Source organism: Fomitiporia mediterranea (assembly GCF_000271605.1).
Source record: "Fomitiporia mediterranea MF3/22 unplaced genomic scaffold FOMMEscaffold_1, whole genome shotgun sequence".
In the NCBI taxonomy this organism is placed as follows: domain Eukaryota; kingdom Fungi; phylum Basidiomycota; class Agaricomycetes; order Hymenochaetales; family Hymenochaetaceae; genus Fomitiporia; species Fomitiporia mediterranea.
In genome coordinates this window covers 6,461,297-6,479,339 of record NW_006760386.1, presented here as the reverse complement: position 1 = coordinate 6,479,339, position 18,043 = coordinate 6,461,297, and the positions used below count along the sequence as shown (strand labels likewise).

The 18,043-nt window shown below is 34.6% G+C and overlaps 2 protein-coding genes across 2 annotated transcripts; both read left to right on the top strand.

Annotated features, from left to right (window-relative positions):
* Positions 1–1,938: 1,938 nt before the first annotated feature.
* On the top strand, positions 1,939–2,254 carry FOMMEDRAFT_150973 (uncharacterized protein; the record flags this gene model as incomplete). The annotated part of the gene is made up of 3 exons (XM_007262129.1): positions 1,939–1,991; positions 2,068–2,139; positions 2,200–2,254. The coding sequence occupies 3 exons, from the start codon at positions 1,939–1,941 to the stop codon at positions 2,252–2,254; spliced, it is 180 nt and encodes a 59-aa protein (XP_007262191.1).
* Positions 2,255–2,395: 141 nt separating this feature from the next.
* Positions 2,396–4,750, top strand: FOMMEDRAFT_116713 (Myo-inositol-1-phosphate synthase). Its single transcript, XM_007262128.1, has 4 exons — positions 2,396–2,917; positions 2,982–4,104; positions 4,165–4,327; positions 4,393–4,750. Exons 1-4 carry the CDS (start codon positions 2,640–2,642, stop codon positions 4,506–4,508), a joined length of 1,680 nt encoding a protein of 559 aa, XP_007262190.1. The 5' UTR covers positions 2,396–2,639; the 3' UTR covers positions 4,509–4,750.
* The last annotated feature ends 13,293 nt before the right edge of the window (positions 4,751–18,043 follow it).

The window sequence follows — 18,043 nt, the reverse complement described above, 5'->3', positions numbered from 1 at the left end:
TTTTATGTATATTATAAAATAGATTAGTTTGTTCATTGTTTTTAATAAAATGATTATTGTACAAAATATACAAGTTATTTCTCAATTGTATATGTCTGATGTATTCATTACATAGTGATGTTATAGTACAATTATTGTTTGTAAACATAAAAGAATAACCTTCCCTACATAGTAGCACTTGACTTATGAGGGAAAAGGTCATTTGTAGATAGTAATAAATGTTTTGTAATGTTATAATGCTTTTTTCTTGTATATTCTTTGGGATTTCAATACACATAGATCCAGCTCAATTAAGAGTCATTGTTAACCTATTTGCAATAGTTACAATTGTAGGAGTTATGTTGTGTACATCCATTAATTGAAATAGATAAGGAGTAGCATGTATTAATGTACTAGAATCGAGTAAATCCATCATTTGCATATAAGATTTCTTGTTAGCTATGATTGTATTTGTAAATATGTTGGTACATACCCAGGAAGCATATTGTTCGAATTGTTTGTCCTGGTTGCTCAGAATAAGAGCATAGGTGTTATTGTTCATTTCAATGTCACCTTCTTTTAATTTAACATTGTTTTTGTTTGGGTTTTCAATAATAAATGTGTTCATTGTGTTTTCCACAGTTTGATTTGTTTTATACACAATGTTAGCCTGATGTTTGGTGTGTGCAAGCTTTGTAGCTTCAGTAGGAGGTTTGCAGCATTCCTTAGAGAAATGTCCTGTTTTTCCACAATTGAAACATTTTGCTTTTGTTGGATTGAACAGATTTGGTGGATTGAATTTCCTCCACTTATTAGCTTTATACATTGTATTAATGTGTGCATTATTCTTTGTCTGATCATTGGAATCTTGTACTTGTTTAGCATAGTAATTGTTGTAGGCATTCTGTAATGTAAGGATTAGTTGCTTCAGTTCAACTTTCTTATGTTCATTGACTGGTTTGCCTTTGTTTTAGGCATCAGTAGATTGTATTATCATATTTACTATGTGTGTATATTGCTCAGGAGTAGTAAGCAATATTGCTGCTTTGTATGTAGAGTTGTGTGGTGGATCACTATTAGCAGACAGAGTTGTGTATACTTCCTCAAGTCTGTCTAATGTATGTCCAAAATGTTTTACATGGTCTCTACAAATAAACAGTACTGATTTGTTGATAGCCTTTTTACATACTGTCTGAGGGTTAAAGCATTCTTCAAGCACTTTCATTAACTGAGGGATAGACATATCAAAGTGTATATAGTTTGCCAATATTGTGTTGACAATGTTATTGACTATGCATGTATGAATGGCCTTAGCCATCTCCCTCTCAGCTTTGTTCTGCAGTTCATCCTTTAGTAAGTGTTTGAAGCATGTAGCTGTAACACTAGAAACAATGTAGTAGTGCCACATCTTGTAGTTTGCTTCAGTCTTAAGTATTGTAATGTTTTGACCAAAGTATTTAGGTACATCAGCTGGTTTACAGCACATATCTGTATGTGGGGGAACCATAATGCAAATGTGTGTGAATGTATGTGAGTAAAGAGTTTAGAGTGTATAGTGGATGTGTGTATGCAGGGAGCTCAAGGCTCATAACCTGTTAAGAGGGAGAACTTAAGGGGGGCACACATAGACAAGGGGTGAGGTGACAATTGACTGCTCAGTGTCTCTCGTCCTTATATTGTATGTATTCTAACTGAGACATTATGAAGTCATTGTCTCGTGGTTCGTCCGTTGATGAACTAATCATCTCATAATACTGATCAACTTCCTACACGTTCCAGCGTTCACCACGGACATCCTGTAACAGCATCCCTTCTAAAAATGTGTTCCACGACCCGCTATTCTCGTAAAGTCTCCAGATCTTCCATGATCCAACAAGATACTACACGTTGTCCTGTACATGCGTATATCCCGTGTATTTCGCTAAATGCTCTCTTCCGTCTTTTATCGGGTAGGCGTGTATGTCTTCGAATCTTCGAGACCTACGGGATAACGGACTTGACCTCATTACAGGGTAGCGTTTCTTGGTACGTGTACCGCGACGGATGCAGATAGCTGAGATTAGCTCATTCCAATCAGAAACTCTGTAGACCCCCTGTCATGGCCAGTGCTCTCGAAGCACTTGTCTGCTGTTCGAATTATTTTGTGGAGTTGCCCGCACTGTACGTGCTAAGCATTGCCCCCTGATTTCTTGAGTGAAAGCAGTTGTAGAATTTTACCAGGCTTTTACGGAGCCGCTTTGAAGGGGCGCAAGAAACGGATACCGAATGCGGTTAGATGGATGAGTGATTAAAGCGAGCCTCGTGATTTTTTTCCCACCCGGCTGACCGCACCGTCATTCACAGTCTGATGGAAATTTTCGAGGGTAGTCCGACTTTGACTTCTTGAATAAACACGCATCGCCCTCGTTGCCTTTTTCCACGGCCATCCTTCATCGATATAAAGGCTCGCAGTTCACCGTCTTTCTCGGCCTCCAGAATCTTCCTTCAGCCCATCGTCTTAACTCGTTTCAGGCGCAAAGGACACGATATTTGAGCCCCTTTGGCATTATCTCGCATCCTCAGTGCATGTACTCAAACCAGCTGAGCAGTACGCACAACAAGTATCGAGGTCTCAAGCATTCTGCCGCTCCGCTTCTGTGCAATTGACACCATTGTGAACGATGTCTCCTCAAACTTTGCACGTATCCAACTTTTCTTCTGGCTATAACACGCCGGAGTCGCAGCTCGAGTCCATCGTTCCTGTGCACCTGACTGCGGAGCGCCGTCCATACCAGATCCAGGTTGCGTCCGAGAACACGTCGTACTCGGACGAGTACATCACCGCCAAGTTCCATGATCGCGGTGCGAGCGTTGAGACACTTCCTGACGGTCAGTTCAAGATCACACCGACCGTTAAGGAATACGAATTCCAAACTCAGAGAAAGGTACCGAAGACTGGGTGAGTAATTTGTTTACTTTAAACTTCTAGAAGTGAATCTTATTCGTATCAACCCTAAATTTAGCCTGCTCATGGTCGGTCTTGGTGGAAACAACGGCACCACACTCTGCGCGACGATCCTCGCAAATCGTCGCAACATCTCCTGGCACACTAAGAACGGGATCCAGCAGCCCAACTACATCGGCTCCCTTCTTCGTGCCTCCACTGTCAGCATCGGCACCAATCCCGAAACCGGCAAGAACGTCTATGTCCCCATTGGAGATGTCTTGCCTATGGTACATCCGAATGATCTCGTCCTTGGCGGTTGGGATATTTCCGGTCTGCCTATGGACCAAGCAATGTCTCGTGCGCAGGTCCTCGATTGGGACCTTCAGCGCCAGGTTGCGCCGTGCATGGCTGAGTTGGGTGCACCTATGCCATCCATTTATTACCCCGACTACATAGCTGCGAACCAGGAGGCGCGCGCGGACAACGTCGTCCCAGGCACTGACAAGCATGCGCACCTCGATCACATCCGTAATGATATCCGCTCATTCAAGGCGAAACACGGCTTAGATCAGGTGGTCGTCTTCTGGACTGCGAATACCGAACGTTATAGTGACATTGTCCCGGGCGTCAACGATACTGCCGATAATCTTCTTGCGTCCATCAAGGTGTCTCATTCGGAAATTGCGCCCTCAACTGTCTTCGCCGTTGCATCAATTCTCGAGGGTGTTCCCTTCATCAACGGTGCTCCGCAGAACACGTTCGTTCCTGGTGTAATCGATCTCGCGGAACGTCACAAGGCATTTATCGGAGGTGACGACCTCAAGTCTGGTCAGACGAAGCTCAAGTCCGTCCTTGCCGAGTTCCTCGTCAATGCCGGTATCAAGCCGCTCTCAATCGCGTCGTACAACCATCTCGGTAATAATGATGGTCACAACTTGAGTGCAGAGCCGCAGTTCAAGAGCAAGGAGATCAGCAAGAGTAGCGTCGTCGACGACATGGTTGCGAGCAATGCGCTTCTTTACAAGCCTGGTAACCCCGAGGCTAAGGACGCCAAGGCGAAGAAGGGCGAGCATCCCGACCACATTGTCGTCATTAAGTATGTCCCGGCCGTCGGTGACTCCAAGCGTGCGATCGATGAGTATTACTCTGAGATCCTTTGCGGTGGTCGTTCGACAATCAGCATTTTCAATGAATGCGAGGTATGCAATGATATTATTTGCTCCCTCCATTGCTCATTTTCATTAAAAAATCGTAAATAGGATTCGCTCCTGGCGACACCCCTCATTCTCGACCTCACGATCCTTGGCGAACTTTTCACTCGCGTCAAATACCGTGACGTCTCGAAGTCCACTGAATTTGGACCGCTGTACTCAGTGCTCTCGCTGTTGTCGTTCATGCTCAAGGCGCCACTCGTTAAGCCTGGTAAGCTCCTCTTATCCTCACTTTCTCACACGCTACGTATTCAAACATTAATCGATTTTATTTAGGCACCGATGTCGTTAACAGCCTTAGTAGGCAGCGGAACGGGCTCGAGGCATTCTTGAAGGCCTGCATTGGCCTTGATGGTTCGTCGGACCTTATCCTTGGCACTCGTCTGTGGTGAAGGGAGGCGGTGGCTGGAGAATGCCTCTGAGCTAAGTACGGAGAGTTCTCAACAACTCTTTCGTTGCATGTGGTCCGGTCTGGACGGAACTGCAAGGGAACAGAAATGTGTATTCAACTACCTTTTCTTATTCAGTATTCGTAAACGTTTGTTATTTTTTTGATGATGATATTGCGTGAATCTATATGCGTCTGTGCGTCTTAGGGAGTGTTCCGCAGCTGCTGCGACTCATTATCAGATTGATTTATTAAAGGCTACGGAGATCTAACGGTAGTTCTACTTTGACAGCCGATTCGATTAATATTCATGAGCTACCCGAGCATATGTGATCTTTCTGTAGGTTCATCGTCAGCCCTTTCTCGATTCGGTCGATTTCGGCTTCTTGTCAGCTTCCTTCTGCAGTGCTGTTACACGTTCCTGAACTGGGATAACAATTAATTGTCGTACTCCAAGTTTAAAGTGATATCGTGATATACCTTTTGAGGCGATCAACTTATCGAGGTCTATTCCAGAGTCCTTCAAGTGCTTCCTAATCATACGTTCCTGCTCCTTATCTGGATTTTCGACGAAACTTTCTTTATGTTCGTCCCATTCAAGATCGTCTGCTGTGGATGATCGAGTAAGGGTAAGTTTGGGCCCTGTGCCGTGTGAACTAGACCTTTCTGCTATGTAATGTCGAATATCCTTCCTGTGTCTTTAGATATAAGAAAAGAGGTTAAAAATCAGGTGCTATTCCCCAATATGCTGCATAGAAACCACAACTGCATGACTTTATATCCTACTTTGTACCAGCGCGTAATATCAACTAGTGAATCATTCAGTGTTGTTACCCCTGCAAAAAAAGATGCTCCCATCTCGCTTGAGTGATCATTCCCGCTGGATTGATCAGGTTTGAGTGGAAATGGGAATGCACGCAGGAGAAAGTGACTAGAAACAACGTAAGCCTCCTTTGTTTGCAATGATGGGATTGCTTATTAATATTTGATTCCCATCAACCCCGTCATCTTCCGTCATTCCCTGGTGTACTGGCAGGCCAGAAAACACTAAATAGTCTCTCCCACCAGAATACTAAGCAATATTCCAACGTCCTTCTAAGGTCCAGCTCTATACAGACAATGTATACATTGAATCTCTATTAACAATACTTGTAATCTTATTACAAACTAAGTAGTACCTGATTCAATTTTGACAAGTCTAGATGGAGTTTTGAGTACTTTGCCAGTCTGGTGAAGGCAGAAGCTTTGCGGAAACAAAATGTGGGAGGCTGGGAGCACGTGCCAGCACACGTAGAGAACTCTCATTATCCCTCCTGCCAACACTAGTCTATTTTACTTCGTTAGACCCAATGAACCAGCAAGAGGCAGAAATATACCCTCGAGTACCTTACCTCATCCTCGATATATGAACTATTGCTATGAAAAGCATTCTACAACGTCGTAATTGCTACTGATTCAATTGGCACAACAGTGCCTCACCAGAATTGCTTGTCAACACCCAGCTCCCTCAGTCTTATAACGAGTCATGCACTGGTTTATATCTCGCTTGGTTAAAGGTAAACGTGATACATTCGGAGTACTAAAAGTTGTCTTAGATCGACCCAATGAAGGCCACTTAGGCGACAATCACTATCGATTTCATCTGCCTCCTTTGCCAGATCCAACACAGCATCCATACCCCCTCAAGTCAACGTATTCCTTTTCGATCATTTCAGCCACCAAGAGTCGCCAAGCTTAGCCACCGGATCTAGCCCGAAATGTCGGAACCCCTGCGATAGAGGAACTAATCAAGAGAATATTATACTCTAAGAAAAGTTGTGCACCTACCTTGTTCTGCAGTAGCGCTACTGCATTGGGTCGTTGCTCTGGATCTTTTTCTAACATCCTCTTTAAGCACCTGGGAGCTGTGAATAAGGATCAGTACGATGTTTCCTGCTGCAAATTGCCTGGTGTGCATTTACCATATACTGAAAATGCTTTAAATTCCGGAAGGTCAAAATCAGGAGTTTCGTCCCTAATTTTATCTAGATATTCTCTGTCTGGGACCTGTTCACCCAGTTTGAGGTACAGTTTCCTACCCAAAAGTACCTCATAAATCGACAAGCTGTAACTTTTTACCAAGTACATTCTCGACAGATTATAACACGGGTACTGACCCCAGAGAAAACACATCAGCTTTATCATTAACTCTATTGCTTACAGTAAATGACCTTCAGGGCTTCTGTACTTGTACCTGCCTTGGCTTTTTGTCCTCCTGTCAGGCTGTTCCAAAAACGCAGCCCTGTTTCAATTTAGCTCCAAGTGGGTATATCTAGATTCTCTACAAGAAAGAAAATACTTACGACCCGAAGTCAGACAGTTTTGCCCTATCACCGTTCTCACCAGCACGCAGTATGTTGTTTGGCCTAGTAGCGTTGAGCAGTCATTAAATGTATCAGCCCATATAGTCATGTTCTTACTTAACATCTCTATGCAATATATTCACAGAGTGGATGATGACAAGTGCAACGAGTATATCCCTGTCATCAGAAATGTGTTAAGTGGACACTTGTTTTTATAAAGTTTTTATAAACAATGATCAGTTTTACCTTGCCCAGATCGCAACTTGCTTCTCCCTTTCTCTGCCCTTAGCAGAGTCAGTAGCATACAGTGCAATGTCCTTCCTTTCAAGATGCTCGAATATAAGGCATCTAGATCCCTCTATATCTCCTGTCCCAAAGTATTTGACCTATATTCGAGGGAAGAGTGATTAGATATCAATTCTTGGAAACCACAAATGTCTGCCTGACGATATACTCATACGCCGATTCATTCAGATGTTCTTTGAGATAATCATGGATTTTGTTTTCACGTTCTATGGTTTGTACTGATTTTGCCTGGTCCTTCGAGGCTTCGATCCTGCCTTCTTTGCTACTACTTTCTTGATAATATCCCTTCCATTGGCAATTTCTTCGTACAGCTTATTACAGTAAGTATTAGTTGAGTTATGATAGATTTTGTATTTGTGTGTACTTAGTGTGACGAAAATCACGAATCACATGTGTGACAATATTTATGAAAACAACAGTAATCTGCATTTAAGTAGTATATTAGATAGTGTTTTATACCATCTTCTACTAGCTTGTTTTAATCTGTATAGTGCCTTTTGTAATCATAATATTTGTCCATTCTGTAATCTGTCTATTAAGTTACCTGGAGGAGGTTTAACATATATTTCTTTGTCTTCTGTTAATTGTCTGTATAGATATGCTGATTTAATATCTATCTGATGTATTTCATAATTATTAGATGCTACCCATACTAGTATTAATTGTACTATAGATAGTCTAACAGTAGGAGCAAATAAATTGTCTGTATGATAGTCAAGACTGTCAATCTGATAGTTTCCTTGAACTACTAATTGTGCTTTGTATTTTTCTATACTATTGTCAGCATATTATGATTTTCTAATTGTTTTATTTTGTCTTTCATAGCTTTTATCTATGAATCACAATCCAGACATTGGATTGCTTCATAAAATGAAGTTGGATCCAATTGTATTTCACTTATTTTAGTATTAAATTCTGTTAAATGAATGGCAATATTATCTTTGTCCTTTTTGCTAAGTGCATACATGTGTTTTGTTACACATTTATTCTGCATGTGTTGTTCAAGCTCAATAGTACATTCTGTCAGTTTCTGTTTCTGTTCCAATCAATGTACTTTAGGTTCTGCTTCTTTTTTGGTTAATTTAACTTTGTCATCCATTAAGTCTGTTGATTCTACTACTTTTCCTTTTTTATTAGGATCAGTGTTATCTGTATTGTTGTTGTCTGTTCTTGTTATTCTGTTGTCTGTTTTGTTATTTTTAATTATTAAACACTTGTTTGTATTATTGTTTGTATTGTCTATTTTCTCCCCTTCAATTTGAGGAGGTTTACCTTCAAGAAATTGAATATTTTGTTTAATAGTAATTTTATTATTGTGTCAAGTTTTATAGCCTTTACTTTCATTGTCTAATCCTATCTAACAAGCAATTATACCTTACTGTTGTATTTTTATAGGATTTTTGTTGTGAATGATAATATATTGACTGAATTTGTGTATATTATCAATTGTTCTGTGGGTTCTGTAACGTTTGTAATGTGGAGTGTTATAATTTAATGTAGCACACAGTGTTCTATTATGAATATAAGTAATATGAATTACTGCTTTGGCCCATAATGTGAACAGTAGTTTAGTAGATGTTAGATATGCTCTTACACCTCTAAATATAGTTTTATAGGTTTGTTCTACTATTCTGTTCTGTTGTAGAGTATGATGTACTGTTAATCTTTGTTTTGTTCCTTGTGAATCCAAATATTGTTGGAAATCTTTACTAAGGAATACAGTATTGTTATTACTTTGTAATAGCTTTATTTTTACTCTGTACTGTGTAAATATTTTAGTTGTCCATTATACATATTATATATATGTATTGGATTTTGTTTGTAATTTGAGTATTATGTACCAACAAGTAGAATTGTCTACAATTGTTAATAAATAGTATATGTTCTTATATGCATACAGTTCAATAGGACTAATGATATCAATATGAATATGATCTCCAAATTGATTTGTAAGAGGAGATTAATGTAGTTTTGGTATTAGTGTATATTTAATATTTGCTTTTATACATTCAATACATTCTTTTTCTTTGTAGTTCATTATTTTAGTTGATAGTACACTTGGTTGTGTTTTTAATAATTGTTTGATATAATTGTAACTTATATGTCTGAGGTGTTTATGTATATTATAAATAGATAGTTTGTTTATTGTTTTTAACAAGTGATTATTGTACAAAATATACAAGTTATTTCTCAATCATACATGTCTGACATATTCATTACATGGTGATGTTATAGTACAAGTATTGTTTGTAAACACAAAAGAATAGCCTTCCCTACATAGTAGTGCTTGACTTATGAGGGAAAAGTTCATTTGTAGATAGTAATAGACATTTTGTAATGTTATAATGTTTCTTTGTTGTGTATTCTTCAGAATTTCAATACACATAGATCTAGCTTGATTAAGAGTCATTGTTGATCTATTTGCAATAGTTACAATTGTAGGAGTTATGTTGTGTATGTTTGTTAATCAAAATAGATAAGGAGTAGCATGTATTAATACACTAGAATCAAGTAAATCTATTGTTTGTGTATAGGATTTCTTGTTAGCTATGATTGTATTTGTAAATACATTAGTACATACTCAGGAACTGTATTGTTCAAATTGTTTGTCCTGGTTGCTCAGAATAAGAGTGTAGGCATTATTGTTCATTTCAACATTGTCTTCCTTTAATTCAACATTGTTTTTATTTGGATTTTCAATAATAAAGATGTTTGTTGTGTTTTCTACAGTTTGATTTGTTTTATACACAATATTAGCTTGATGTTTGGTGTGCACAAGCTTTGTAGCTTCAGTAGGAGGTTTGCAACATTCCTTAGAGAAATGTCCTGTTTTTCTACAATTGAAATATTTCGATTTTGACAGATTGAGCAGATTTGGCAGATTGAATTTCCTCTACTTATTAGCTTTATACATTATATTAGTGTGTGTGTTATTCTTTGTCCAATCATTAGAATCCTGTACTTGTTTAGTACAGTAATTGTTGTAGGCATTCTGTAATGCAAGAATTAGTTACTTCAGTTCAACTTTCTTATGTTTATTGACTAGTTTGCCTTCATTTTGAGTATTAGTAGATTGTATTATTGTATTTACTATGTGTGTATATTGTTCAGGAGTAGTAAGTAATATTACTACTTTATATGTAGAGTCTCTTAGTGGATCACTGTTAGCAGACAGGGTTGTATATACTTCCTCAAGTCTGTCTAATATATATTTAAAGTGTTTAACATGATCTCTACAGATAAACAGTACTGATTCATTAATAGCCTTTTTACATACTGTTTGAGGGTTGAAGCATTCTTCAAGTGCCTTCATCAGCTGAGGGATAAATGTATCAAAGTGTATATAGTTTGCTAATATAGTATCAGTAATGTTGTTAACAATACATGTATGAATAGCCTTAACTATCTCCCTCTTGACTTTGTTCTGTGGTTCATCCTTTAGTAAGTGTTCAAAGCACATAGCTGTGACACTAGAAACAATGTAGTAGTGCCACATCTTGTAGTTTGCTTTAGTCTTAAGCATTGTAATGTTTTGACTAAAGTATTTGAGTATGTTAGCTGGTTTACAGTGTGTATTAGTGTGGGGGGAACCATATTGTTAAGTTAATGTAGGCAGGGAGTGTAAGGCTTGTAACCTGTAAAGAGAGAAAGTACACAAGAACAAGGGGTGAGGTGACAATTGACTGCTTAGTGTCTCTTGTCCTTATATTGTATGTATTCTAACTGAGACATTATAAAGTCATTGTCTTGTGATAAACTCATTATCTTGTGATATTATTTCACTTTATTTTTCCTGGAATATGAAAGTTAGTTTAGAAACATAATTTTTACAACTTAGATCATGTAATTTGGTTAAGTATTAGTTGAATTATAGTAGATTTTGTATTTGAGTGTACTTAGTATGACAAAAATCACAAATTGTGCATGTGACAACAATGTTGTCCAGAATGTAAGTCACTATTGTTAATCTTCTAGTATGTAACCTTTTTGAAGGCTGTATAAACACTCTTAGACTTCAACTCTACCAAGCTCTTCCTTGACAATATTGAGCTACTTCCAGTAGGACTGTCTTTATGTCTCTTGAAATACAGGTCAGCATTGTGCTCTATTTGATCTATGATCTCCTTTAGATGATGATTTATAGGACAGAATGACTAGTGACTGAAGGCAAATGTAGAGGACAGAAGTGCCTATATGCATATCACTTTACACTGTAGTAAAATCACAATTAGCATGTCACACTTGTAATCATACAGTAATCTTATTATTGCAAGTTAACCAGATTGTAACTACACAAGGTGGCACTTTAACTAGTTCTTCTATTGAGAGAGAGGTTATGCTTAGAGGGAATCACACAGTATAGGGTTCAGTGGACTCTGCTCTCATTTGTTGTAGGTGTCATTTGTTTGTAAGTGTCATTGTCTGTTGATTCAGTAGGTATATATAATATGTAGCTATGTCTTAAGTATGTCTATTGCTTATATGTATCATTCTATGTTAACACTCCCCTTCAAACATATATTAGTTTAATAATATGTTTGTTTTGCAATTATTTGTTTATTTGATTTGTAGTTATTTTATTTTTATTTTTAGGGGTAGTTATAGCACTGTTACCACTCCCCTTCAAACATTTATAAGTTGGCCAGACATATAAGATGTTTGATTTGCAGATTGTTCCAACAGTTTTATTAATATTATATCTGTATTGTACATTGTGTCTGTATTATATTCACTTGTGTATTGTATTTAATAATGTCATTTGTCTAATATAAATGTATTGTTTGTATTGTATATTTTAGTCTACTATGTGTTAACTTTGTGTACTGTTAGATATCTATTAAGTTTTTGTTCACCATTGTGTTATTAGTTCTGTACTTTGTTCATTGTTATATTATTAAGTCATTGTTTGTTGTCATGTAGACTGTTCAACATGATTGAAATTGTTTGGAGTTAATTCAAAGTTTGTGTGTTTACTGTTTAATGACAGTATTGTTTTCACAATAAATTGTTCAAAATCATTATTAATATCATATGTGCTTCAGAGACCTGCAGAATCTTATGAGTACTGTATAAGATTGTAAATGTGTGTGTTTTATTTATTAAGTTTGTTTGAGTATTACTAGTAATTTCCTTTTACTTTGCTGTGAAACTAATGAATCACACTAGTAAAATGTATATTTGGTGTTATAATAATGTCCTTCTTTAATTGTTGCTGTCTGTGTTTGTCTATGTTTGTATATGTGTTAAGCATTCAGTAATAGCTGATTTGTGTCTTCAGATTGAAGCTTTGCATTGATTGTATATTGTAATATTAATAATATTATTTGTTTTTGCCAGATTACTTCATTCTAAGATTAATGAGGTTTTATACTAACATATATTTGTTGCATAGATGTTATATCTGGCTGTAGGCAGCTTACTATGTGTCTAAGTGTATCATATATGTATTATATTATGAATGTATTGTCTGTTTGGATTGTTTTGTGTTATTGTTTATATTTATGTATTAATTTATTAATATCTTGTTCTGTAATGAATTGTTTCTGATGCATCCTGAGTAGCTATATGATCTGTTGCATTATTTCTTCAATAGCCAACATAATTATCTGTTGTAAATCGTTACTAATGTGTGTTTGTATTATTTATTATAATATTATTGTGAATTGTTGTGATTGTAATGTCATGAATATTTATAAGTATTATGGCTATTGTTCTTTGCTTTTTCTTTTGTAAAGAATAGTGTATTGTAACATGATCTGCATATAAGTGATATATCGGATTATGTTTACTATAATTGTCTCCCAGCATACTTTAGTTAATCTAGTGCTATGTACAATTGTAGTATTTGTTTAACGTTTTATTTGTTAATTGGTTTGCTAGGTAAAACGTTTTATATATTGGTTTTATTTATTTTATTTGAATCATTGTATAGATATACTTATTAGTATCTATCCAATGTATTTCATAGTATTATAATGCCATTCATGCTTGTATTAATTATACAGTAAGGGCAAATTAATTGTTTGTACAAGAATCAATTTAATAGTTTTATTTGATTATATGTATGTACTCTATACTTGTTTATATGGTTAATATCTGTGTACTGTTTGGTTGTAGTTATGAATTATATTGCAATTATATTTGTATTATTGTATGGATATATTATTTATTGTTTTATGTATGTTCTGAAGTATTATTTTCATTATTCATCACTTTTATCCATGAGCTATAGTCTGGATTAATGAATTATTTTGTTATATAATATGATAATTGTCTGTATTTTATTTATTTTCGTATTAAACTTTGTTAAGTTAATTGGATTATTATATTAATATTATTTGCCAAGTATGAGCATTTGTTTTGTAGTGGAATTATTATTTATTTAATGTTGAAGTTCAATTGCACATTGTGTTGACTTCTGTTATTTGTTCCAATCAATGTTATTTTGCATTGTACTGAATGATTTACCTTTGTGATCCATTATGTCTGTCTGTAACTTCTATTACTTTTTAGGATCAGTAATAAGATTGATGTTTCTGTATCATGAATATTCATTTGTTCATATACAGTTTTGTGTTGTAAACATTCATACATTTGCTATAAAGAACACTTTAGGAATATGTGCCATTTCTAGGCTTTATTATTATTAATTTATTAATTATCTGTTTGAATAGCTTTTATAAGCATTGAAAATGTTATGTAATGTATAATTTTTTTTATATTCTTTAATAAGGTATTTTGCATTCAACAGATTTGTTAGGTTCATGTTTTGCATTCAATGGATTGGTCAGATTCATTACAGATTTCACTTAGTAATATAGTAAATATGTCTGTATTAAGAATTCAATGTTCATCATTAGTGTGTATATTGTTCAATCACTCCCCTTCAATTTGAGAAGGTTATTCTTCAAGTAATTGATAAGTAGTGTAAGTATATAAGTACATTGTTGATTTCCTTTCATGTATTTGTAATCCAACAAGTAGTGTTAGTACTTCATTATTTTACTTTTGTGTGTTTGTCAGTACATGTTATAATATAACAGTATGCTTTAAGTTAACTTGTAATGTTTGACATACATCATTTTGTTTAAGTATTACACTGTAACATTGTACTGTTTGTTTTATAAATTTTAATATAATGTTTGTAATATGTCTATAACATTTATATTAATTGTAAATGGACAGTTTAATCTCTGTGTGTTTACAGTTGCAACATTGGTTGTACATCTATTTATATCTCTGATAGGATGTAATAGATATGCTTGCATCTGCTTTTCTTTATATATTATACTGTTTAAGATAATACTTTAAATGTTTTATTGATTTATTTAATCATATTATATTATGATTGTTTTTGTTTGTAATCATTATAATAAGTGTGTCTGTCATAGTTTTTCTTTTATTTGTTGTACTAGCTGTATCAGTATAGTACTTCACTTGTATATAAGCTTTGTAACTTTAATATAAGTTTATTTATACTTTGTTAAAGTATATCTATGTTCTGTGTGATTAAATATGTTCTGTTACATTGTTTTAGTAACAGTAGAGGTATTATTCTACTGTTTGCCATTATCATACATCATTATTATATGTTTACACTATCATAAGTGTAAGGTATCATTATTTGTTTATTAACTATAATTGTGTACTTGTTCTTATACTGTAGTTACTATAATGTGGTTTGTAACTTTATTATTATTATTAATTAATTTGTCTGTAGATAGTTGTACACTTTCATAAGCTGTATTAGTACATAGATATTGGATATCTTAGATATTGGATGTATATCTGCTAACTTCTTTATCTCATGTCTGACATGTCCAACATATCCAAGACATGTCTTACATTAATTGTTTGGCTGTAATATTACTATATATGTTATTATTTGATTTATGTTATAACATATACACATTTGTTGACAGTGTCAATCATTTGTGCTATTATAATATTAATAGTGGATGAGTAGTGTTTGCTTTCTCAATCCTTATAATGTTTGTCTATAGTATGATCAGTTATTTATAATAACATGATTTCCATAATATTATAGAATATTTTTAGTAATTAAATGTCACAGTAAGTGATACTCATTATAGTTTCAACACTGCCTGTACAAATCAAGTTATTACTAGGCTAATAATCATAATCACTAAGATGATGATTATATAATGTCTGGGTTGTGTGTAGTACAGTAGATTGTGTATCCACAGTGTATCAATTTGTGTTTAGGATACTCAGACAGGTGTGTTGAGTTCTGTGTTGTAGTATACTACATGTATACATGTGATGCATAGAACTGTATAGAGTATAGACATGGTAGAGTGTAGATAAAGTGTAGGCAGGGAGTACAAGGCTCATAACCTATTGAGAGAGAGGTTATGCTTAGAGGGAATCACACAGTATGAGGGGTTCAGTAGACTCTGCCCTTGTTCATTGTAGGTGTCATTCGTTTGTGAGTGTCATTGTCTGTTGATTCAGTACATCACGAAAAAGTTGTAACACTTGTATTAGATTATAACTAGGTATATTTTATACTTTTGTAAATTTTGTTAAAGCAATTATATTCTTTATAAGGGTTTTCACAAGGTAATTATAATTTAATACAAGTATAATGAGAATCTAGAACAATTATTGAAATTACTAATATTAATTATAATTGTACATATTGTTAAGATATATAAGTAATTATAACATACCTCCCAAAATAATAATGTTAAAATATACTTATTATTTTTTGACAGTATAGTATTGTCTTACAATATATACAAATTATTATAAGCATTTGGATAGCTTGCTTTTGTTTTGTATACAGTTTTGTATTGAATAATTAATAAAATGTAATTATATTTAATTATTTAATACAAAAAGATAGTGAATATTATATTATTTCTACAGTCCCAATCCCTGCATTACTAGCAGCCTCTGGCTTGTTCTTCTACAAGCAGAATTTGTGTTAGTAAAGGGTTAATACATTCTTAGACTGTACAAATTAGTCTTTGTTACTATACCTTAGTTGCTGCTCATTCTCTACAAGTTGAATTGTAAGATTGAGCAGGTTTTAGAGGTTAAGACTGTGTCTGTAAAACAGACTTGGAGTGATTTAGTAAGTAACAATAAGAAAGAAAAGATGGATACACAGTAATAGTGTATAGTGAGTGTGAGTAATACATACAGGTTGAGTTTCAGAGTATTGAACAAGTTGATTCAGACTGTAGACAAAACTGTGTCTGTGTGTGTACACTCTATAATTTATCTACAGTGTCTGATAGGAGGTACAGTAAACTGAGTCATCAATTACAAGGTGTATCTCTAGGACATTCTGGCTTGAAAGGTGAAGGTGAAGTAGAAGGCAGACAGACTCAGCTGAGAGGAGAGTAGAGGGTTACTACTTCTGTTAGAAATAGTGTTATACACAGTACTAGGGAGAGTAAATACACACAGTGTAGACCTATCAAGAGTAATACTAAGTATAAGACAGGTGGGGAAGAATGTGCATGTTGGATTAGAGAGAGGATTGTGCTTTGAGAGTAGTCATACATGAACATTGTTACAAGTGTGTACTCATCAAGTATTACTTGTACTACAGAGTAGGGAGAAGTATGCAAATTATTAGCAAAGTTGTTTAGTATTAATCAAAAATGCAGATGTATGAATGTAAATGCAAAAAGAAGGCAAGTATAATAAAAAGGAGGACAACAAAGGAGAGGTAATGTAAGAGGCAGAGTAAGGAGTAGGAGGCATGAAATAGAGACAAGAAGTTAGAAGGAGAAGGATGAGTAACTATTGTGTAAGCTATTATAAAGTAGACTGACTACTTACACTTTATACTAAAGGACTGTGTAGCCAGCTAGGTTGTGTTGTTACAGGATCTGAGGTTTAGTGTAGGCAACACAGTAGTAGATTAGAGAGACAAATACAGTAATGTTTATTGTCTAAGTGGTTGTAGTTAGTGTGCCTGCTGGAGGATGCTTGTAGGTAGAGGACTGAGCTAGAGAGAACAAGAGTAACAATATAGTGTTGAGGGAAGATGGTCAGGGAGATGGTAAAGGTAGGACAAAAAGGAGTAACAAGTGTAAGTACATTATTATATGCTCTCAATCTTTGGTATTCAATTATGTAAGCACTTTAATATAAAGTTTAAAAGTAAAACTGTAAGCTTGGTAGCTTACTATATGTAAACAGCTACTAAAGGATAGTATCTTAATTTAGTAACATGTACTTATATAGAGTATAGAGTATAGATTACTAATTAGTAATTATACTAGCCTTTTAGTGTAATGGTTAACATTACTGTACTAGTATTGACAGAGGATTACAAAAACCAGATTATATTATAAGTCTAACAGACTGATTGTTAACAATATTAATATATATAATTGTATATTATCTTACTTAAAGTACTATAATCAACTTACAAGTATAATGTATCACTTTTATAAGTATTATAATTAATCAACTACTGTTGTATATTAATTTATATACAATTTTAACATATTACAATAAAAGTTAAGTACTTGTGTCTTACATATAATATTGTAGTAATACTGGTAGTAACATTACTTGCTTCAAAAAACAATTGTAGTATAATACAATTATAGTATAAGTATTACATTTATATACAGTTGTTACATTTCAATTACAAGCAAAGTATAATTATAATTTTGAATTGTAATTAATATATAAGTACATTATTACATTACATTTGCTATTATTAATTACATTTGTTGCGACTTTTTTGTGATGTAGGTATATATAATATGTAGCTATGTCTTAAGTATGTCTGTTACTTATATGTATTATTCTATATTAACATCTTCAGCCTCCAGATCAGCAAAGTAGTGTATAGTACCTGTGTTGCTACAAGTTTGTTAAAATCTGACTCTCAGTGTTATCC